The 23,917-nt window shown below is 48.5% G+C and overlaps 1 protein-coding gene across 3 annotated transcripts in view; it reads left to right on the forward strand.

The window, feature by feature from the left end:
- Positions 1 to 22,402, forward strand: part of KCNB1 (potassium voltage-gated channel subfamily B member 1) — a 110,972-nt gene extending 88,570 nt beyond the window's left edge. For 2 of the 3 annotated variants that reach the window (XM_021539216.4, XM_021539215.4), the window contains exon 3: positions 11,464 to 22,402. In XM_021539216.4, the coding sequence (XP_021394891.1) occupies positions 11,464 to 13,485 (2,022 nt within the window). In that variant the 3' untranslated portion in view covers positions 13,486 to 22,402. The remainder of the gene's footprint in view (positions 1 to 11,463) is intronic. The other variant, XR_014949718.1, reaches the window with a different exon arrangement.
- The last annotated feature ends 1,515 nt before the right edge of the window (positions 22,403 to 23,917 follow it).

The raw sequence follows: 23,917 nt of genomic DNA on the forward strand, positions 1-23,917 counted from the left end.
GATTTGCCAGCTCATTCCGTGTAACACATGGAGAGAGAGCCCTCAGCTGCCAGGGATGCTCATTCACGTCTGTGCCAGACTGCAACCATGGAAAGGTTATTCCTGGTTCCCTTGATAATTCTTATAAACTTATTTCCCTGGCATGCTGAGTGTTCTTTCCCTTATTATTTCACCTTCTTTAAGCAACTCCCACTCTGGACTGGACTTGTTTTGCCCCCTCAGCAGTGGGTTTCTCCCTGTGCTCGGCTCGCCCTGTGCCTCATTTCCAAACCTGCCGAGCAGCTTCCCACGAGTGGCAGCAGGCAGCAGGTGCCAGTCCCGCTGTGCTGGGCAGGGGCTGTCCCGGGCACCCGGCGGGATGGCACAGCTCTGTGCACCCAGGGGGATGGCACAGCTCTGCAGGTACCGGCAGGGATGGCACAGCTCTGTGCACCCGGGGGGATGGCACAGCTCTGCAGGTACCGGCAGGGATGGCACAGCTCTGTGCACCCACAGGGATGGCACAGCTCTGTGCACCCGGGGGGATGGCACAGCTCTGTGCACCCACAGGGATGGCACAGCTCTGCAGGTACCGGCAGGGATGGCACAGCTCTGTGCACCCAGGGGGATGGCACAGCTCTGTGGGCATGGCACAGCTCTGTGCACCCGGGGGGATGGCACAGCTCTGCAGTGAGAGCTCAGACTGAAAGGCAGAGCAGGACTTACCTGGCCCCAGGTGTGTGTGCTCTGCAAGCCCCAAAGCTGCTTTGCTCACAGCATGCTTGGAGTGTGAGACAGCGGGACCCTGTGCCTGACAGAAGATCCCAAGTTTCCCAGGACAGCAAACTGCCGTTCCCTGGAATGACAAGTTCTGTCTCTGCCAAACAAAACTCAGGCTCTTTATTGTGCTTCTCTCAGTGTGTGTTTGTTTGGCAGATAGTCACTAGGATAGTTGGTACGGTTTTTAAAAAAGGGGTACTGGGTATTATTATTCATGGATCGAGGTGGGGGTGAGAAAGAAAAAGAGTGCTTATGTAGCCAACAAGTTCAAGTAAGGTTCAACTTTTCTATTCCAATATCTGCTGCTATGATAATGAGCCAGTCCAATCAGCTCAAATTAAGGGCTCAGGAAGGCTCAGCCCTTCAGAGAAGTACATTCATTACAAGATTAATTTCTACCACCCAGTGTATAGTATGGCACCATCCTATATTAACACAGAAACCCTGAAAAAAAAAAAAGTAACTGAAAAATGCACTAAAACCCAGTGACATGTATAATTTCCCTTTATCTTCAGTGTTTGGTATTCTCACTTGGATTAAAATCAGATATACCACCTGGCACTCTTTAGCTGCCACTTACAGGAAACCTTTCTCTTCCCCTCCCCTCTCTGCAATAAACGTTCACTAGAAGGGAGCACACCTGCATTTTCCAAACAGTTTCAGGTGACTTTTGCTCTGCCTCCTATCAAAATGGCCAGTGGGGCTTTATGTTTCTTCTCCTTCTGTAAATTCACTTTCCAGGGGGATGAGAGCAGGAGGGGCTGCTTGGGAGGGGCAGGTGCTGTTGCTGCCGGGGCTGTGCAGGGCTGTTGGGATGCAGGGACACAGGAAAGGCTGGCAAAGCTGTGGGAGAGCCAAGGGCTGCCCCAGCTGGTGTTTATCCCGTGCTTTGGAGAGGTTTGTTCTTGTGTCCATGTCCACAAGTCAGCAAGCATGGAGGGAATATTCCCAGACTGCCAGCAAACACCTCAAAGAGCTTGAGCTTTTTCTGAGCTTTTAAATTGAGTTTAAAAAAACCTAAAAGCAAAATGACAATTAAAAAATTAAAAAAAAAAAAATTAAAAAAAAAAAAAAACAAAGCAAAAAGAAAAGGTGTCCCAACAAAGAACGAAGTACACATCTTCACAGTTCTGTTTCATCCTTTATATTTATAGCAAGAATGCATCAAAACTTATAGTGAGGCAAGATCAAACTCTCTTATTGAACTGCTGATGTAGAGCTGCCTTTTCTTTTATGTTCACACAGATTTGCTGTCCACTGTCTCTATTTAGCACTTGCTATGGCCCCACGCTAATATGAATGATTTGTTGCCAAGGATTAGTTTTTAGCAGCTTTTGTAAGCAGTTTGTATACAGTTGTTGCTATTTATTAAATATGTGACATCTAATCCAGTGTTTGGTGCTTATAAAGGGAAGAACCATCTGTGCTTGAGATTAAAACACTTCAATCACTTTGTGCCAAAGCTGTCAGCAAGGGTTCCATTTCTGCCCTAGAGAAAAGCCTTGGGAACCCTGGCTTGGGAAGGTGGATTCTTGTGTGGATGTGTCCCTGCATCAAAGTCCTTTGTCTGACACAAGCTCTGCCTGCCAGACAGGAGGAGGGCTGTGGGCATGGTGGAGAGCTGAGAAGCTGAGAAGAAAGCAAAAGGTTTTATCAGAATAAGGAGCTGGGAAGGTGCTGAGAGCTTGGAGTGTTCCTGCAAGTCTCTTTTCCACCACCTGCAGAAGCTTCGTAAGTCTCTTTTGAAAAAAAAGAGGAATGTTAATATTCAAATTCTTTGCAGGGCACTGCAAGGGTAACAGCTGTAATCCCTTGTGTGAGCCCAGGGTTTTCCCATCAGTGCAAGAGGTGCCACCAAAGCTCCTCTTGGGTCAGGCTGAGTGTCCAGGCAAGCCCTGGTCAGAGGCTGCACCCCAAGGACAGTTCTGAGGCAGCAGAAATGCCTCAGCCTGAATTTTATGCCCTTATTCCAGGCATCAGTTTAAAAAATGCCCTCTGAAACCCAGTGGAGAAGCCCCCGTGACCGGCAGCAGGAGCCCAGGGGCAGCAGCAGCCACAGGGAGCTGAAATCAGCCCTCGGGAACAGCCCAGGGACACCCGGACACCCGGACACTCGGACACCTGGACACCCTGACACTTGGACACTCAGACACGCGGACACCCAGATACCTGGACACCCGGACACCCAGACATCCAAACACCCGGACACCCAGACACCTGGACACTCAGACACTTGGACACTCAGACACCCGGACACTCAGACACTCGGACACTCGGACACCAGACACCCGGACACTCAGACACCTGGGCAGCCAGACACCCAGACACCCAGACACTCGGACACCAGACACCCGGACACCTGGACACCCAGACACCAGACAACTGGACACCCGGACACCCTGACACTCGGACATAAGACACCTGGACACGCAGACACTCAGACACCCAGACATCCAGACACCCGGACACCCGGACACTCGGACACCTGGACACCCTGACACTTGGACACTCAGACACCCGGACACCCAGATACCTGGACACCCGGACACCCAGACATCCAGACACCTGGACACCCGGACACTCAGACACTTGGACACCCGGACAGCCAGCTGACAGGGCCATGATGGTTTCAAGCACATTCAACAGGAGAGGATATTGCCCCTGCAATACATTTCAGAAATATATTATAGAAATATATATATTATATATATTTCAGTATATTTCTGTCCACAGGGATTTACTGTTTCTGCAGGCTTCCCCATCTCTTCAGAATGCCATTAGTGTGGCTGATGCTGATAAATGGATTTGCCACTTTTCCTAGCACATTTCTGGAAGAAATGTTAAACAGGTCATCCTTTTTTGCAGACAAAACATCACTTGAACTCTGTTCTAATTTCCTCTCTATGTGGCAACTCAGGATGGCATCAATGACTCGGTAAATGTCCCTGCAGCAAGACTAATTATGCCTTTTGGTGAGAGAGCAGCAGTGGAACTGGTTTAGTCTTCCAAAAAATTCTACACTATAATATGCAGGACTAATGTGCCTCCGATTTGAAAAGAATTAATATCAATTATTCTCATGCATATTTATGAGAGGAAGACTGGTTTAGCAATCAAGCTAATAGTTTTTGCTTAATTACATTTAGTTGATTTCATGCTATCTTGGCACATTCCTGATTGAATTTAACCATTAAAAAAAAAACCCTCCCACAACTACTCCTGCAAACACCAACACTTGGAGCTCAGCATCCCCTGTAAATAGTGTCTGAGGCTGAGCAGACTGCTCTGCATGGTGGGAGTCGATCACGAGCATTGTCTCTCCCTGGTGCAGGGTAAAATCCCAAAGGCATCTTGCAGAGCTGTTCTCAAGCACTCACCAGTGCTGAGGTGAAAGGCAGGCTTTTTTTTATGCTTTTGCTTTATATTTTATATTTATATAAATATATATTTATATTATATTTATATAATATATATTACACATTTGTAGTATATAAAAATATATATTTAATATAAATAAATATAAAATAAATACATATTTATATTATATTTATATCTTTATATATATTATATTTGCTTTGCTTTTTTGTTGTTGTTTTTGCTTTTTTTTTTTTGCTTTTTCTGAGTCCAGACCTCTGTCTGGTTGAGCGCAAGACAGACGGTGGGAGTGGGAGATGCAGCTGAGGGGGCCCCAGGGCGGGGAAGGGTCGGTCCGTGAGGAGCCGGCCGCAGCGGCAGGTCCGGCAGGTCCGCTCTGTGCCTGGGGCTGCCCCGGCCGCCCTGCGCCCGCAGCTCCTTCCAGGGAGAGCCCGGCGGGAGGTGCGGGAGGCGGGGGCGGCCGGGCAGGGCTGGGGGCAGCGGCGCCCAGGGACAGCCCGCTGGAGGCAGAGGGGCAGGGGAGGGGGCAGCAGGAGCCAGGGAGGGCAGCAGGAGCCGGGCAGGGCAGCAGGAGCCGGGCAGGGCAGCAGGAGCAGAGGAGGGCAGCAGGAGGGCAGCAGGAGCAGGGCAGGGCAGCAGGAGCAGGGGAGGGCAGCAGGAGCAGAGGAGGGCAGCAGGAGCAGGGGAGGGCAGCAGGAGCCGGGCAGGGCAGCAGGAGCAGGGGAGGGCAGCAGGAGCCGGGCAGGGCAGCAGGAGCCGGGCAGGGCAGCAGGAGCAGAGGAGGGCAGCAGGAGCAGGGGAGGGCAGCAGGAGCAGAGGAGGGCAGCAGGAGCAGGGCAGGGCAGCAGGAGCAGGGGAGGGCAGCAGGAGCAGAGGAGGGCAGCAGGAGCAGAGGAGGGCAGCAGGAGCCGGGCAGGGCAGCAGGAGCAGAGGAGGGCAGCAGGAGCAGGGGAGGGCAGCAGGAGCAGAGGAGGGCAGCAGGAGCCGGGGAGGGCAGCAGGAGCAGAGGAGGGCAGCAGGAGCAGGGGAGGGCAGCAGGAGCCGGGCAGGGCAGCAGGAGCAGAGGAGGGCAGCAGGAGCAGAGGAGGGCAGCAGGAGCAGGGGAGGGCAGCAGGAGCAGAGGAGGGCAGCAGGAGGGCAGCAGGAGGGCAGCAGGAGCAGGGGAGGGCAGCAGGAGCCGGGGAGGGCAGCAGGAGCAGAGGAGGGCAGCAGGAGGGCAGCAGGAGCAGGGGAGGGCAGCAGGAGGGCAGCAGGAGGGCAGCAGGAGGGCAGCAGGAGGGCAGCAGGAGCTGGGCAGGGCAGCAGGAGCAGGGGAGGGCAGCAGGAGCCGGGCAGTGCAGCAGGAGCAGGGGAGGGCAGCAGGAGCAGGGGAGGGCAGCAGGAGCAGGGGAGGGCAGCAGGAGCAGAGGAGGGCAGCAGGAGCCGGGCAGGGCAGCAGGAGGGCAGCAGGAGGGCAGCAGGAGCAGAGGAGGGCAGCAGGAGCAGGGGAGGGCAGCAGGAGCAGGGGAGGGCAGCAGGAGCAGGGGAGGGCAGCAGGAAGGCAGCAGGAGGGCAGCAGGAGGGCAGCAGGAGCAGAGGAGGGCAGCAGGAGCAGGGGAGGGCAGCAGGAGGGCAGCAGGAGCCGGGCAGGGCAGCAGGAGGGCAGCAGGAGCAGGGGAGGGCAGCAGGAGGGCAGCAGGAGGGCAGCAGGAGCAGGGGAGGGCAGCAGGAGGGCAGCAGGAGGGCAGCAGGAGCAGAGGAGGGCAGCAGGAGCAGGGGAGGGCAGCAGGAGGGCAGCAGGAGGGCAGCAGGAGGGCAGCAGGAGCCGGGCAGGGCAGCAGGAGCAGGGGAGGGCAGCAGGAGGGCAGCAGGAGCCGGGCAGGGCTGCTGGCAGCGGTGCCCAGAGCCAGCCCAGCTCTGCCCGAGGACAGCAGCAGGGTTGTCTGCACGGACTGCAGGGAGGACCTGCTTCGGCCCTGACCAGGGCTGGAGGTGGATGTCTCCTAGCAGTGCTGCTCGCTGGGGTTTCATCATCCTGGGCACGAGGCAAGGCCAGGAACAGAACGGGAAACTTCAGCTTCTATGTGCCATTCATTTGTTTTCTTTTTTGATTTCCCCATGCTAGCAGCAGCAGAAATAGGACAGATGCTTCCCTCTCATCCTCTCCTGAGAACTGTCACTGCACTGATGTCTAAAGGCAGTGTATGTTTTTCAAGTTTGCCTTTTCAGTATATTCATTCATCTATAATTTTCTTCTCCAGTGCACCATTTACATCTGGGCTTTGCTCTGAAAGAAGACTGACACCATTCATTATTTAATGGAGTTTGATAGCTCTCTGACAACTAAACATGTTCTTAAGCGTATTAAAGAGTTTACAGCCAGCTCTGCCTGAAGGCGACTTTCTGCCCACTATACCTTAGTCAGCAGCAGCTGCAGCTCTCTGGGCACCTGTAGGCAAACGAAGCATTGACACAGAATCAGCAGAAGTATCCTTTTTAAACTAAATAGACTTACTTACTCTCCCAACAGATAAATTTATTACAGCTGCAATTGAAATCAAATAATTAAACATTATTCAATCTTTGCTTTTCCAGGCAAATGTCAAAATTAAGATCCCATATGTTTCCAAAGCAAAACAGAAGTGACTTTATCTTGATGCTGGTTTTATGGATGTTGTGCTGTGCAGTAGTGCCTGCAGAGCAGTGTAGGGCTTTGCTGTCCTGCAGGCTGTGTCAGGGCACTGAGGGAGCTGAGCTGAGCTGTGTGTGCAGAGCCCTCCTGGAGCAGAGGGTCCCCAAGGACCCCGTGGGGGCAGTGCCTCCAAGTGGCATGTAAAGGGCCAGGTCAGGGAAAACTAACAGGAACCAGCAGAACTTAAGGGGTTTGGAGATTCAAGGTCTTACACTACATCTTAACATCCTTCCACATGAAAAAAGTGGATTAAAGTTCTCTGTACTTCCCTTGCAACCATATCTTCCACTTTGGCTCAGCTTGCCATGATGCAAGAAGCAAGTGTTACCCTTCATTATGGCTTCAGCATTTTTCAGAAAAGACATCCTACAAGCCCGGTGGTCAGAATCTTGACATCAGAAGTGACTGTGTTCTGCAAACTCTTTCAGTTTATGAATAAATAGGCATTTTCTAGTGAAGAGATGTTTCCTAAAACAAGTCCCTGTCAATAAATACTGCAGACATGTATAGCTGCTGTGAGCAGGAGATGTTATTCCTGTGCAGAATCAAGTAGGGAGGAGATTAAGGAACTCTCCATCTGTTTCTGCACTGTGCAGCACGTGGGATATTGCTGAAAATACACTGTGCTCTGTTTCTCAGAGCCTGGGGAGACAGAGGCTGGCACAGGCGTGGCAGGATGGAGCTGGACAGTCTGACTCAAAGTGTATTGTAGCTTGGGAAAGCAAGAGGGGCTGCAGGAAAAATCCCTTGGTAAATGGAGCATATGAATGAAACCTGGTCCTCATGCCAGATTTATTCTGCAGGCCTTGATGGAGCTAAAAAAGCACATTAGACAAAACCATTATTGAACTTCTTGATTACATAACAATTTCCTCATCGTATTTCCAAGAATATCGAATCTATATTCAAACACCCTCCTACTCTCTCCCACACACCACCCCTTCTCCTTGCTATATCAGCTTCATTACCAAGTATGAAGACAGAAAAAGTATAGGGCATGTTGCCACGAGCAGAGAGATCTCGGATGCTTACCCTGAGATTTTAGAGCCATCTATGGGATTGGGACAGCCAGTTCTCATAAATTTTAATGGCCTTGAAAGTCTCCTGTCTTATGCCTTTATCTCTGTCAGGGTTTTTAGCAGTGCAAAGAAAACAACCAAGCAATAAATATCACCAAACCTCAGTGCTGGGTTAGTCCCTCCTGGCTAAAACTCCTCATTCTGTGCCAACTGTGGGGTGAGCACACAAACTGCTCCTGCAGAGAGAGAGGTGGAAACTCCTGAGCAGCTTTCTCCCAGGAGGAGCACAGACCTTGCCATCACAAAGGAGGAACCTCTGGGGCCACTCTCACCGGGGCAGGTGGTTATTTCCTGACAGGTGCCAGCTAGAGGTGCCCTGCCTAGTTTTGGGGGGGATTTTGGAGGAGATGGGGATTAAAGACTTGCCAGCATGGCACGGCACATCCATCTTGCCTCAGGAAATAGCAGTTGCACAAACTGGCTACACTTGCTCCCAAAATCAGCTTGCTTGTCCATTTGCATGTGTAATAACCAGCATGTGTGTACAACCATGCTAATCACTACTTTAAATCCATCCAAAGCCCTGCCCTGCCTGTTCTTGGGTTATTTAGCTTCCACAAAGGAACCATAACAGCAATCCAGAGACTCACTCCACCAAAGCCTTTGTGAAACACCTGATTTAGTGGAGGAGAACTTTTTTCTTGAAATCCTCCCCATACTGAGACTTGCACCACAAGCCAGGGCCATCATTAGAGCTCCTTCCAATACCTTCTGCAATCAACCTGGTAAAGTACCTGAGGGGATTTTCACAATTTATGGTGTATTGCTACAGGTGAAATGCAAGAGAAAATACAGAGACGCAAAGAGGAAGGGGACTGCAGAGCTTCCCTCACACAAGCTGGTATTGGAAATGGTCTGAAAGCTGTGTGGGGAAACCCAGCCTCAGCCCCTGTCAGCTTTAGAGCAGCTGCAGCAGTGTCTGTGCTGCTCTGCTGAGGGTGCCCACCCAGCCCAGCCTGGTCCATCGGGCTCCTGCCCTGAGCTTGGCTGGAGCCAGCGCGGGGACCCTGGGGAACACTTGTCACAGCTGGGGCTCCACCATGCAGGGACACAAACGTGTCCTCACTCACTCATTTTAGCTGGTGGTGACTCCTGCTTTTTTCCTCTGCTTCTGAATTTTAGGCTGCAAGCTTTTCCAATTTTAGTTGTGCATTTTTAGGGCATCCAAGTCAGCAGCTCTGGATGCTCCTGCAGGGATGCTGGAGGTGCCTTCCCTGATCCCAAAAAACAGCCTACACGTGCCAGCTAGGCCAGCAGCCAGACCTGGGACAGGGACAGCTTGCTCCATAAGTGACAGGGACACTTCAGCAGCACTCACAAAATCTAACAGGCCTCTGATGCTGACCTTTCCTGTCCCTGTCCCTTCTGCCAGCCCAAGCCTGAGCTCTGGGGACCTTCCTGTGCCTGAGCCTGTTCAGCCTCAGCTCTTTGATTGCCCATCCAAAGTTCTCATGAGCACAAGGCCATGTTTAATGCCTTTTGAGGAATTGTGGAGATCAGTGCCACAGGAGGAGGCCGTGTCCCATGCTTCCTTCCATGTCATGCAGCTGTGAGCAGCTGGAGAAGCAGTGAGATTTGGGGTCAGTGCTCTGGAACAGGGACCACAGGTGCTTTTTTACAGTGACTGGAAAAAAGATTTCCAGTTTGTAAGAGCTGGAGCCTCATGCACTGCAGAGGGATTGTTTCTGCTCAAGTTGAAATTGGTCCCATTGGCTTTCTTGTTAAAGAGAAGTGAATCTGGAAGAGTAAAGAGAGGAGGAAAGGCCAGGAATGGAATGAAAAGGCTGCCTGCAATGCAGAACATCCCTGGAGGCCCCCCTGGGAGTGAAAACGTTTTCCCTCCAGTTTTCTGTCTCTCATTACTGACAGTGGAAAATACAAGAGCTGCCAAGCTAGAGGTTCAGTACAGCCAAGATGGGAAACCTTATTAGAGAGACAGATGGTGATTTCTATAATCTGAAATCCCAGACTGTAAATACTCTGGGACAGAGCCCTGTGCAACTGAACAGTGCTAAAGCCTGACAGCAGCTGGATCCAGTTTTCTGTGCACAACTGCTCCGTGGGTGGCTTTTGGTGGATGGTAGATGCTACCAGGACAAGGTATCTCTTACAGAAGGAGAAGGATCTTCTAAACCCTGCTGGAGATACTCCATCTCAGTTTTATGTACTTTCCAATGGAAAAGTGTCTTGAATAACTGAGGAGAATCAACTCACATTTAGAAGTTTTTCTTAGCCTAAGAAGATTCCCAAGGATGTGGTTGCAGTAGATGAGTAAGGGGGAAAATCTGTATCTTGGGAGCACAAGTGACATCTCGCTGCAGGTTGTGGGAGAAATTATAAATGTCTGTTTATCGCTTAGCTTTGCAGCTAAATCTCCTAAGCCAAAATCATATTTTACCCTTAGATCTCCCAGTTCATTTATTTATATTCATCTGGCATTGCCTTGATCTTCAAAGCAGGAAGGTATATCAAAGGAAACAGAAGGTTTGACACCAATTACTGCTGCTGGATGCTATTCACTGCATAAAGATGGAGTGTTAATATTTACACTGAAAGTGAAGGAGATAAAACCCAACAGGTATACACATCTAAGCCTACAAATAAGCCCTTCCATGTATAGTGGGCAGAAATAAAGCCAAGCAAAACTAATTGAAATTACCATTGCAGATATTCCAAATTTTCAGAAATGGTGGGTTGTAAACAATGAAGTGACAGCAAAACCACCAAAAGAGCCTTCTAGGAAAGCAAATCAGGCTCTCTGCTTCTCAGAGAGCCTGGTCTCCAGGAGATGGTCTTTTGTAACAAGCCACCATGAAGAAGTAATTAACATCTAAATTTCCCCACACTTCACCATGAGACACTTGACTTACATTTTACTCTCTTGAGTTTGAGACATGTGAGCCCCCAGTGACTGAACCTGTCCTGCCTTGGCTGTCTCAGTGTCTAATTTGGTTGCTCAGATGCTTGCTCTCTCCTCCAGAAAACTCAAAATGGCTTAGAAAGCTTGGTGAAGTTTTCATGTTTTTCACAACCATCAAAAATTGAATTAGAGATGAGTCATTAAACAAGAGTGTATTATTTGTATGCTTATGTAGTAGAATTGTACGCACATCTCTGTAAATCAGCCATCAGCACCCCAAATTACAGCAGTAACCATTCATTAAATGGAGGACATTGCTCCGATGAAATAATGTATTCACAGTTGCATTTCTTCTTGCTTAAATTTCAGAGCTTGTTGTCCAGATGGGCCTTGTTGGGCACCTAATTAGTAGTTAATCAAAAGCTCCTGCTGCTTCACAGCCCTCCTGGCGTCCTAGCTGTTCCTTACATGTTCCTTGACTGCATGGAGATGAAAGCACAGAAGTCAAAGTAGATGCTTTATCTCCTTTATGCATCTGCCATAACTAAAACAGCTTCCAAAATAAACTCAGCTCAGGATGCATTGGTTATCTGACTTCTGTGTACTGAGCAAAATGCGTCTTGCAACGTGTGAGTGAAAATGCAGCCATGTGTTAACGGCAGCAAGAGACAGCATCTTGTATTCTGAGATTAACTCACTGTTTTCTCTTTCCTTTCCAGATTTTGGCAATCATTTCCATCATGTTTATTGTACTATCTACAATTGCCTTGTCCCTTAATACACTTCCTGAACTACAAGGCGTGGATGAATTTGGGCAGACCACGGATAACCCCCAGCTCGCCCACGTGGAAGCAGTGTGCATTGCGTGGTTTACAATGGAATACCTCCTGCGGTTCCTCTCCTCCCCTAAGAAATGGAAGTTTTTCAAAGGCCCGCTGAATGCTATAGATTTGCTGGCCATCTTACCCTACTATGTTACTATCTTCCTCACAGAATCCAACAAAAGTGTACTTCAGTTCCAAAATGTACGAAGAGTGGTCCAAATATTTCGGATTATGAGGATACTTCGGATTCTAAAACTTGCCCGGCACTCAACGGGTTTACAGTCCTTGGGGTTTACACTGAGGAGGAGTTACAATGAACTTGGATTACTCATCTTGTTTCTGGCTATGGGCATTATGATCTTCTCCAGTTTAGTGTTTTTTGCAGAAAAGGATGAGGATGATACAAAATTCAAGAGCATCCCAGCTTCTTTCTGGTGGGCAACAATCACCATGACAACAGTAGGCTATGGAGACATTTACCCCAAAACTCTTTTGGGTAAAATAGTAGGAGGACTGTGCTGCATTGCTGGTGTGCTGGTGATAGCTCTTCCCATCCCAATTATTGTCAATAACTTCTCAGAGTTTTACAAAGAGCAGAAGAGGCAGGAGAAAGCCATTAAGCGCAGAGAAGCTCTTGAAAGAGCAAAAAGAAATGGCAGTATTGTTTCCATGAACATGAAAGATGCATTTGCCCGTAGCATAGAACTCATGGACATTGTGGTTGAAAAGAATGGAGAAAGCATAGCGAAAAAGGATAAAGTCCAGGACAATCATTTATCTCCAAGCAAATGGAAATGGACCAAGAGAACACTCTCTGAAACTAGTTCTAGTAAATCTTTTGAAACTAAGGAGCAAGGATCCCCAGAAAAAGCCAGGTCATCTTCGAGTCCCCAACACCTAAATGTCCAGCAGCTGGAGGATATGTACAACAAAATGGCAAAGACTCAGTCCCAGCCAAACCTTATCACTAAAGAGTCGAGTCAAGCTGGAAAGCAAAAGGAAGAGCTGGAAATGGAAACCCTTCCTGGCCCCATGGTGCCGCTGCTGGCGACTCGCACCGACGGGATCGTGGACATGAGGAGCATGTCCAGCATCGACAGCTTCATCAGCTGCGCCGCCGAGTTCCCCGACCCCGCGCGGTTCTCGCACAGCCCGCTCACTGCCCTGCCCTGCAAGGGGGGCATCAACGTCATCCAGGAGCAGAGCAGGCCCGAGGGGAGCAGTGCCAGGTATGTGGAAATGAACCCAAGCTCCGAAAGCAGCCACCGTTCTGCTTTCTTTATTGAAAGTCCCAAAAGCTCCATAAAGGCCAGTAACCCTTTAAAACTGAGATCTCTGAAAGTCAACTTCATGGAAGAGGACACCAGCACATTAGTACCAGCATCAAATGTACTGAGAACATATCCAGACCCTCTCAAGAGCCGGGGAGCTGCTGCTGCTGCCACAGATTCTTCCTTACTCTCTGACAGGTCTCTCATGAGCCCAGAAACCTCGATCTACACAACTGCGAGTGCAAGGACCCCCCCAAAGTCACCAGAGTCCCAGGCAGCCATAGCTTTCAACTTCCATGATGCTGGTATACACAAATACATAGATGCTGACACTGATGATGAAGGTCAGCTGATGTATGATTCAAGTCCTCCTGGAAATGTGAGTCCCAAGTACAGTGTTGCAAACAGTGGCTATCTAAAGCAAAAGGACCATGTTTATAGAACAGACAAGAACCATCTAGAAGCTGCAGCTTTACCCACCTCCCCTAAGCTGATAGGGCAGAACTGCATTTACTCTATGGAAGGTATCACTGGAAGAACCCAGGGCAATCAGGAGACTGTCAGACTAGAAAATCACATTTCCCCAGAAGTCCATGTATTACCAGGCAGCGGAGGACATGCTAGCACACGTGATCAAAGCATCTGAGGTGGGGTCTGAAAGAACTTACTGAGAGTTTAAAGGAATATCTTCACAGTCAACACAAACAAAAGAGCTTCTGCATGGCATGAACTTGGCTGAAACAAGCCACCCGTTTCTAAAAGTCTGGGGGAGGTCCAGTGTGGGTTTGTGAAAATGTCCTTCTCTGAAACAACTCTAAAGACATTGCCCACATCAGTCAAAAAAATGATTGCAAATCATGATCACACATTGATCTCCTTTCATGTTGTCCAGTGAAGCCAATGTGACCAAATATCCATCCATTCCCCTTGAACGCTAGAGCTCCTTTTGGAAATATTAACATCTGATTTGCATTAGTTCCATAAAGGATGCCAAGGCAGCCAGATTTGAACTCTGGAATAAATTGCTGGGGTTGGTATAAAGCTTTCAAAAACACAATGCTCACTGCTTCAGGGCAGCGGTTCCCCATCTACAGCTTTCTCTGATGGATATTATGTTTAAAGGTAACAGGGAACACTTGCATTATTGGAAAATCTAAGTGAAAAGCACTTGAAACAATTAATGGTCTAGAGAAACCAATTCTTAAAATGCTCTTTCTGTGTTTAACAATCTGATATCCTGTAGGACCTGATGTTTTCTTTTGAAATATTAGCAGGGTGAGTTGCACCACTTGTATCTAACTCCAAACATGCCCTAGGACATAGTGAGACTTGCAATTGCCCTCTGCTAGAAGCAGCAGCTGCCCCGGGGCCAGTGCGTGGCCCACGGGGAGGCCGGAGGAGCCCTGCAGAAGCAGGACGGGCTGGGCACGGCGGCTGGAGCCCTGCCCGGGGCTGGCTCGCCCTGCCCGGGGCTGGTTTGCCCTGCCCGGGGCTGGTTCGCCCTGCCCGGGGCTCGCCCTGCCCGGGGTTCGCTCGCCCTGCCCGGGGCTGGTTCGCCCTGCCCGGGGCTGGCTGTGCCCGGGGCTGGCTCACCTTGCCCGGGGTTCGTTCACCCTGCCCGGGGTTTGTTCACACTGCCTGGTGTTCGCTCGCCCTGCCCGGGGTTCGCTCGCCCTGCCCAGGGTTCGCTCACCCTGCCCGGGGTTCGCTCACCCTGCCCGGGGTTCGTTCACCCTGCCCAGGGTTTGCTCGCCCTGCCCGGGGTTCGCTCGCCCTGCCCGGGGTTTGTTCACCCTGCCCGGGGTTCGCTCGCCCTGCCCGGGGTTCGCTCGCCCTGCCCGGGGCTGGCCGTGCCCGGGGCTGGCTCGCCCTGCCCGGGGCTGGCTCGCCCTGCCCGGGGTTCGCTCGCCCTGCCCGGGGCTGGCCGTGCCCGGGGCTGGCTCGCCCTGCCGCCCGGGGCTCGCCGCTGCCCTGCCCGTGCCAGGCACTGCCGGGCCCCGTGGCCCAGCCTCGCCCAGGGCCGGGAGAGGAGCAGGTTGGTCCGAAGCTTTTTGCGCCCAAGCAGCGCAGTGAAAGATATGCAAGTGTTACATAAATATGCAAAAAGAGGGATTCGTTAGTGACCCATCCCAGGCCTGGCTGTGCTCCCTCTCGCCAGCAGGCCGGGCAGGAGAGGCTCCTGCAGGGCCGTGGCACGAAGCAGCTGTGAGAGGCAGGAGAATCAGGCCTGAGGTTTTAATAACATCCAGTCATTTTAAAAGGAAACAAGAAAATAAAGAGGAAAGGAAAAAAAAAAAGATCTGACCATTTTAAGTTAACAGAACTAGCAGCCACCAGCCTAGGTTTTTAAAATATTATTGTTTCAATAAAGTTATGTCAAATTGAGTAGGAAAAATTTGTCTTTGGTTTTTAATCTCGGGGTGGGGGGGGGAAAAGCACTTTATGTTGACTTTTTGTTGTCGTTGTTGCAATGCTGGAGTAGGATAGCAGAGTGTAACAATCAAGCACTTTAACCAAGCACTACTTTAATTTGTGCCTCTTGTTGTGACTGTGATTTGTTACAAGCCTGTAGCAAGTCACAGGTTGTCCTGTGATAACTGTGATGGTAACCTTTTATGTTGTTCTCTGTTTCTACCGTAAAACTCAGTTGTAAATGACTCCGTCACCGAGCGTTTCCTGAGCTGACCCTGAGGTCCTGCCGGGGGTGTAGCAATGCGCAGGCAGCGGGTCCGGGGATGAGCTGAGACACGGGACGTGGGAGCAGAGGGGCACACGTGGGAGGAAGACCCCCCGAAGCCACTCGAGTCCACTGCATTTTGTTCCTTCCTACTGTAAAAAACAAGTGTTGGTTAGTCCTGAATGTAGCCGCGTGTCCGTCCCGGCCGTGCAGCACCGTCTGTAACCCGCAATAGCGAGTGCAGCACGTACGGACAAAAGCAATAAGCACATTTGTGTTCTAGGAGCTAGCGTGGGCTGTGAGGATGGCTGTGCCCGGCGTCTCCTCGGCACGGAGCCGTGCCTGGCACTGACTCCGCTCCGCTCCGGAGCATCCCCGGCGGCGCAGCAGGGCGAGCCGGGAGGAGCTGAGCGGGGCCGGGGCAGAGGGAGCCCGGGAGCCCCGGGAGCCCCGGAGGAGCCGGGCCCGGGGCTCGGGCTCGGGTTCGGGGCCCGGGGCTCGGGCTCGGGTTCGGGGCCCGGGGCTCGGGCTCGGGTTCGGGGCTCCGGCGGTGTTCGCTTTGTCCGAGCTGCGCCGCTCCCGCCCGCGCTCGCAGCCCCGAGCGCCGCTCCGCCCGGAGCTCTGCCCGGGGCAGCATTTGGCCATAGTAACTACAAGTGTACTTAGAGGAGCCGACGTATTGCTGAGATACTGCTTGAGATTGAGTCGTCGCGAAAAACTGAAAAGTAACTTTCCAGCAGATAAGCTTTAAATACTGATTTATTCTGTGGCTTTCTGAGCCTGCAGAGCGGCAACAAGAAATCTTAAAGAGAACAGTTATAATATAATCTCTGTGTTTCAGTGATCGGTCATGTCTGCCATCAGCACAAATGTAAAAAGAAAAGAAATCAGGGAATTTTTTTTAATAAAGTAATAGTGATTTCGAAGTTAAATATTTTTAGAGCTGATGCTTTCATGTGGAAAAAAAAGTCATATTTTACATATCACGAAAGTGAACGTATTTAAATATAGCCATATAGTGTAGTATTTACCACACTCTCATCCAAATTGATGTATTTGGTTTATAGATGGCACTGACGAAAATGTATAAATCAACAGTTCTATCATTTTTATCTGATAATCAACTGGTGCAACTCTCCTTGTAACCAAAGGCCCTCTGTCTGCCTTGCGTGATCGCTCATGACACACACCTTATGTCATCTATTTAGTCCTACCTTTAAAGTAGCATTTTACTGAGTCACTTTTGAAAGTCAAATTCAAAAGTATCGTTTAAAAATCTTCCTATTAAGTCTGAATAGCCAAAGTCCTATAGATTTCTTATAGAAAGCAAATAATTTAAAATTAAGCATATAATATGCTTGAAGAGCATTTCTTTCTTATTTGTGTACAAAGATGTAGCTCTCATTTTGTGCCCAATTAAAAAGGAAGTATGTTTAATTTATTTTAATGAAATAAAGTCTGAATATGAAGTATGTATCTATATAAGTGTGTGTGTGCATAATACACATATATATAATGTAAGCACTGGGAAATCTACTCTAAGCTAAAGCTATGGTAGACGAAATCTGTACTCATTGCAAAGGAAAGGCAGTGCTTGGAAAACATAATGTTCACCCAGTCCTATAGATCCTAGAAAGACAATTTCATTTTTGTTTGTCTGATACATGTTTCCCAAAGTTCATAGGGGTTGGGGAAAACAGACAACATCTCTTGCACCGAGCTAAAGGGGGTGGTTTAATCACTGATATTTGGAATTCAGGTCTGCAAATTTACTGTGCACCAAGTGTCAAGCAAGCTGACAGAGCCTGACCTGCTGCTGCAGAAAACATCATACCTGCAAGGACCCTCTGGACGTGTGATGTCTGCACTTGCTTGTATTTTATACCATCAACATCGCTTTTAACACATACCTACAGATATACGTAGAGAACACACACACACATACACACATACACACATACACACATACACACATATACATATATACATACATATATATATATATATATATATATATTTGTGTGTGGAAAGAGAGGGTGCAGTTTTCTTAACCAGGAGGCTAAAGATTATTTTAATTTTAGCCTTGAACAGAGGAAAAAAGCATTGACTTTGCAGTAGATTTCTCAGTGCCTTTTCTTAAAAACTTCACCTAAGCACACTTACAGAAAAAACCCCAACCCAAAACAAAAGTCTCCTGTGTAATCCACATTTTTCTGAAAGGTTTGAGAGTCAAAAAAAGGTAGAAGAAAGGAAAAAAAAAAAAAAGGCAAGAGAGAGGAAAAGAAATCCATGGAACGCACATTCCCTTCCTGAACAGGCCGTGTGTCAAACGCTGGGGAATATCTGCCTGGGCGAGCCATGAGAAACACATCTGAGGCGGTCAGGTTGTTTGGCAACTATGGCTGTGATAAACTGTAGCCTTTTCTTCCCTTGCAGCTAATAAGAAACACATTTCTAAGAAAAGCGTATTCTCTTCTGTAAAATTGTAATGTATTGTTAATATTTGTACCTACTGTATATTTATGTCTTGACAGAAGGATGGCCAGTACAGTTTCTAGTAAATACCAAGGTTATGTACAACTCATCACAAAGACAAGGTTTGTAAAGCCACGTTCTCTCTGCTGGTAAGCTCCACAGAGCACCTCATCCCAGAGCAAGCCCTGCAGCTGCTGAGTGCAGCACTCGCTGTGTTTTGGCCAGCATCAGGGCTTCCCGGGGCTCCGAGCCAGCCCCTCCCCGCTGGGCCAGCGCTCTGCACAGAACAAGTGCTACCTGGGGTTCATTTGGATCACCCAGCTGGGGAGAATATGGCTTTAAATAGTTCTTGAATAAAGTACAGATGTTCTGGTTACCTCTGTACCTCTTGCTTGCCATTGTGTGGGCTTTATAAGTATCTGATGTATGGAAAAGTCATGTGACTTTCATGCATTCCAGAGTAGTCTATTTTTCTGTTCAGATTTAAAAAAAATTATATATATATAAATATAAATATAAATATAAATATATATCTGTATTTTTAGCAAATTTATAATAGGGCAATCAAGTCAGATTTCTTCTTTTTGTATTACAGAATAATATATTAGATGCTCTCTCAGTGTTCATTTACACAGCTGATCCCCCAACCTTTTTGTTGTTATTTTCTTTTTTTCTGATGAACACCTGAAACATTCCTCCTGGAAGTGCATCTGTGAAAGGTCATGGGGTTTGTCTGATGTTGTCATGTTTTTGTATTTTCCTGTTTGTGGTACTTTAACCAGGGACTGGCTGTGGGAACTGAGATGTTCCTGCTGAGAAATGTGGAGCAGGGAAAAGGTCACCCAACACCCCTGGCTGCAGTTTCTCCAGATTTACATCGATTAAGCTGAGAACAGAAAGAAGAGACAGGTTTTGAATTTAATTGTCCTAATAGTGACATGATGGATTTGGGATAAACATCAGAATCTAGGCTCTTGTTCAAGGCAGTGACCTGACAAAGCTCAGGCACCTTCAGAGAAGTTTTTCCTGGATTAAAACAGAAGTGTCCAGATTTTCATTTCCCGCTGGGTTTTGGAATTTTTATTTTTGGTCCCAGAGAAAATCAGGAAATTAGTAAAAATGGCAGAATGAGAAACATGAACATTCAGAAAGAGACCAGATTTTGATTTAGTTATGGTAAAATCTGTCCACGTACCTGATTACATAATGATCCTCTTTGCTCCTTTGTAGCTGAATGCACAGCTATATTCAGAGAAATTTTGTAAAAAGTCCATGAGATAAATGGTCATCCTAAAGCTATCTCATGGCCTGTTGAAGTTTAGCTCGATGAAGAGCTTCAGGGCCGCTCCAGCTCTGCACAGACATTTTTTCCTGATTCGGCCCAGCAGTTTGGTCAGTGACCATGCTTTTGCCAACAATAGAGCTTTGGTTCCATTTCCTTTTGTTTGTTTCTGAGATTTTCTTACATGTCCACCATAATGGACAATAAACATGAACCAGATGTAATTTGGAAAGGTGTTTCAGAAAGTATCCTCAAATGAAAGGAATAATCTGTAGACCCAGTTTAGCATGTGATTATCAGCAAGACTTGTTCGCAAATGAAGATATTAAAGTTGAATGGGATTTTTCTTTCTTAGGAAGCAATTAATGCAATAGGCTGCCATATCTATTGTCATCAATCACATAAATCCCTTCAAAATGCACCTTCCATGTCAGCAAGTTTGCTAGAGCATAGTCAAGAAAACCACAGAAAGCTTCTAGTCAGACCACTCTTACCTCGCCCTCCCACACCAGGACAGGAGCACCCAGACTCCACCCAGCCCTCTGAAGAAGAGATGTTTATTTTCCAACATACATCTCACACCCACGCTGATCACATTAGGCTCTTGCACTGAAACTTTGTCTCGGCCAGGCAAAGGAAATCTTAGGAAAACGGGAAGTCTGCATCCAGGATGTGTATCCCCGTTGCTGCTGGTGTTACCTAAGCCACAATAAGTGTCCTTTGACACCAATGGTTGGATGCCACAAGTGTTCATATCTGCAAATACTACTCCAAATTTTGCTTTGCTTGATTCTGGCTTCATTGCACAAGAAGTTTTCAGTCTTAGAGGCTTAGAAGAGAAAGCAAAACCTTCCTTCTTCCTTTTGACTAGTAATAATACTGTTGATGCTCTGTAGGACTGAACAAGGATTAACCTTTATTTTTAAAGGGGTCTTTCCAGGACTGCAGTGACACTACCTTTGAAAATTAATAATAAGGCTGAACTCCACACAAAGACCCCTCAAAACTAGAGCCTCATGAAAGCCAGGAAGTCGAATTTCTATGAAATGCCAAATTCTTTGCTGCTGTAACATAAAGCCTATTGAGGCCAATGGAACTGTGCCCCCTTTAGATCAGTAAAGAATTTGGAGCCATATCTCTAAAAGCTAATGGAAAATGAATAGCTTTGTACGGCCTCAGGGCTGGAGGTGTCTGCCCACAGCACTTCCCTGGAAACCAGCGGGGTGAGGGAGTGGGAAACAGAGGCAAGAGGGTGACAGTCATTCCAGACAGGACTGAGCATCCCTCCAGGGCAGCTGGCTGTCCCTGCAGCAGGGTCCCAGCCTCTGCCCACAGCCCTTGCTGAGGCTGGGAGGACACTGCCAGCAGATGGGCCATGGGTCACTTTGAACTGTGGCACGAACTCTGATCCTGTTGGTAATCTGCACTTAAGAACATTCATCTGTTCTTCTCTACTCTGTATTTTTCATTTAGGAGCTCTGCCATTTATGACTCTTCTTCCTGTTATGTCTTACTGCCTCCACATACTGTTTGCCACATGTTGGCTCACAGAACCCCTGGGATTTATTTTATGTCAGTTTTGTTGGTTTGTGAGGAACGGGTTTTTTTCCCCATTCTCTGGCTTTTTGGTGGTCAGTGTAGAAAATCCCTCTTGCATTGAACCATTCCCCACTAATGTGTTCGGGGGGGGGAGGGTGGGGGACCAGCATCTCCATTTTACTTCGAATTTTGAAGCCATGATTCTGTACTCAGAAAGGCCAGCCACAGCTATCAACCAAACTCACTTTCCAAGTAGATTAGCATTAAAAAACACACCCCCACTTCCTGCAGCAGAATGCTGCTCTCTCATCAGGCCAGCGAAGCAGTTTCGGAAAAGGGAGGAAACTTTAGCGCATCAGCGAGGCAAGTGCTGCTCGGCAGTGTCCCCGTGCCCGGCGTCCCTGTGCCCGGTGTCCCGGTGCCCAGTGTCCCTGTGCCCAGTGTCCCCGTGCCCGGCGTCCCTGTGCCCAGTGTCCCTGTGCCCAGTGTCCCTGTGCCCAGTGTCCCCATGCCCAGTGTCCCTGTGCCCAGTGTCCCTGTGCCCAGTGTCCCCATGCCCAGTGTCCCTGTGCCCAGTGTCCCTGTGCCCAGTGTCCCCATGCCCGGTGTCCCCGTGCCCGGTGTCCCTGTGCCGGTGTCCCCATGCCCAGTGTCCCTGTGCCAGTGTCCCCATGCCCAGTGTCCCTGTGCCCAGTGTCCCTGTGCCCAGTGTCCCCATGCCCGGTGTCCCTGTGCCCGGTGTCCCCGTGCCCAGTGTCCCTGTGCCGGTGTCCCCGTGCCCGGTGTCCCCGTGCCCGATGCTGGGGCCGGGGACCAGCCCGGGTCTCCTCCAATGCCCAGGATCTGCCAAAGGCTTCCCAGGGACGTCCCCCAAGGGCAGCCGCAAGCGCCCATCACCACTGCAGGACAGGAAAGCTGTGGGGTCCTTTTTAAAAAGAAAGTGATTCTTAACGACAAATAAAAACTGGAAAATACGTTTCCTGTGGCTGTGCTGGTACATTTAGATCAAATTGCTTCTGCAGCTGGAAACTGAACCTGGCTGTGCCCCAGAAAGGGCGGCCTGGGACTGGTTTCTCCATTGCCTTGCACAGAGTTTTTTTAACCTGTGCAATGGGGAATCAGTGGGAACCCAGCTCAGCGTGGCTGTAAGGAAGGGCAGTGTTTGTGCCCAGCAGATCCTGCATGTCTTGCACAATCTTTTCACTGGGTTCTATTGGAATTCACTCAATTATATTGGTCCAATGCACCAGCAGATGTTTTCTTCCCTTTTAAGAAATGTTTCAATGCCCTGGCATTTTGGGGTGATTACAGCAACATTAGCCATATACTAGTGTACTTAGAGTCTTACATTTTTTGTAACTTTGATTTATTCATTCTTGTTGAAGTTTATTGACCTCTCCAGTTGTTTCTGTAAAACAAATTATTAAAAAAAATCCGTGTCTTTATATGCATGTAATAGTATGAAACTGTGATCAATGTGTGACATTCAGAAACTGTTCTGTCTTGTAAAATATGTCCAAAAGGGTTTTAAAGCAATGGTCCCTTACTACAGCCTACAGAAATAAATAAAAAGGAATGGAAAAACCTAAAGCCTTTATTGCTCTGTTTCATGGTCACATATAGTGGGCAAAAATCTAACTCCCATTGGCTGGCACTGAGTTCCTGCTTCAGCTCACTGCAGCTGCCAGTGGGTTTAGAGATGTCATTGTTCAAGGCTGAGGCCACAGGGCAGGAGAGCTGTGCCCAGCCTGCTGTGAGTCTGGCACCTGCAGTGCTCACACCACAGCCTGCACAGCCTCAAACCACTCTCCCTGCACGGAGAAAATCCATCCACACCTGGCACCGGGCACCACGGCCAGCCTGGGCAGCACACACAGAGCAGGGATGGCAGCACACAGATGTGATCCCTGGCACACAGAGAGCCCCTGGCACACGTGTGATCCCTGACACCCACATGTTCCCTGGCACACACTCCTGCCATACCAGATCAGCATCTTGATTGTGCAATTGTGCAATGCAAAGCCAGCTGCAGGTGAGAGAACAGCTGATGTTTGGAGACAAGGAGCTCTGGGTGTGAGAATTAGACAAACAGGCTGCTTTGGCTGCTACCTGGGACAGAATGGCCTTTCTCAGAGAGTCACCGGGGTCTTCTGCTCCATGAGATTAGGCTGGTTTAATTATGCAAGTCAGAGCAAAGATAATTCCAACTGCTCAGGAATATTTTCTAACTTTATTACATCAAATGTTATTTTATATTGGAATGCTTTTTCTGTCAGTGTCTTCAAAGTTCTAATGTGAACCCCCTGATTTCTGGAGACCTCGATTTCTGGCCATTACAAAATGAGAAGAACAAGGACCAGGTAAGCAGAGTGTTCTATCCAGACCCTCCGCCTGCGTGTGTGGTTCTGTGCTCCATGCACCCTGACAGGTTCCTGCACATACAAATCCCAGGAAAAAGACTAAGTGCACTGTGCAGTTCCACATCTCACTTTATACAGTTGCAAAAGAAAACCAGAGAGTTAAATGCACAAATTGACAAATATCACAGAAGTCAATGAATTTAATGGCGTGGCTCTGCATTTTCTTGTGTTCATTTTCACCTAGGTCTTTAGAAGAAAAATTTAAATGATCAGATGTTTCATCACAAGCAGTGACAGTCACATCTAGGAAGACTAAGGCACTGAACATGAAGGGAAGTTTACAAATGAAGGATTAGAAAGTGCAGAAATTCTTATAACATATGTCTCCCTCTTTCACTTTCTGCTAATGACTTCTTTGTTATTTGCACTGCCAGCTGAGCGTGCAGGCTCATGAGTTATAACCCCATGTCTGTAATTATACTATCCAAGGAGGTTTTCTCTCTGAGTCCAAGGAGGTTTTCTCTCTGAGTCCAAGGAGGTTTTCTCTATGATTTACTTTATCAAGTCAATTAAAATAATGCCTATCTCCTGAGGCATGGTGGTTCATTATTGTGTCCCAAATCTATAGATAGGAAATATTTTGCCCTAGTTAGCATACACTACAGAAATCTGCCTTAGCTTGCCCAGGCCCTTCATGCCCTCATCCCCAAAATCACACGTGCTTTATGCCGAACCGAGGACTGAG

Source organism: Lonchura striata, chromosome 20 (assembly GCF_050655825.1).
Source record: "Lonchura striata isolate lonStrDom1 chromosome 20, ASM5065582v1, whole genome shotgun sequence".
NCBI classification, from domain to species: Eukaryota; Metazoa; Chordata; class Aves; order Passeriformes; family Estrildidae; genus Lonchura; species Lonchura striata.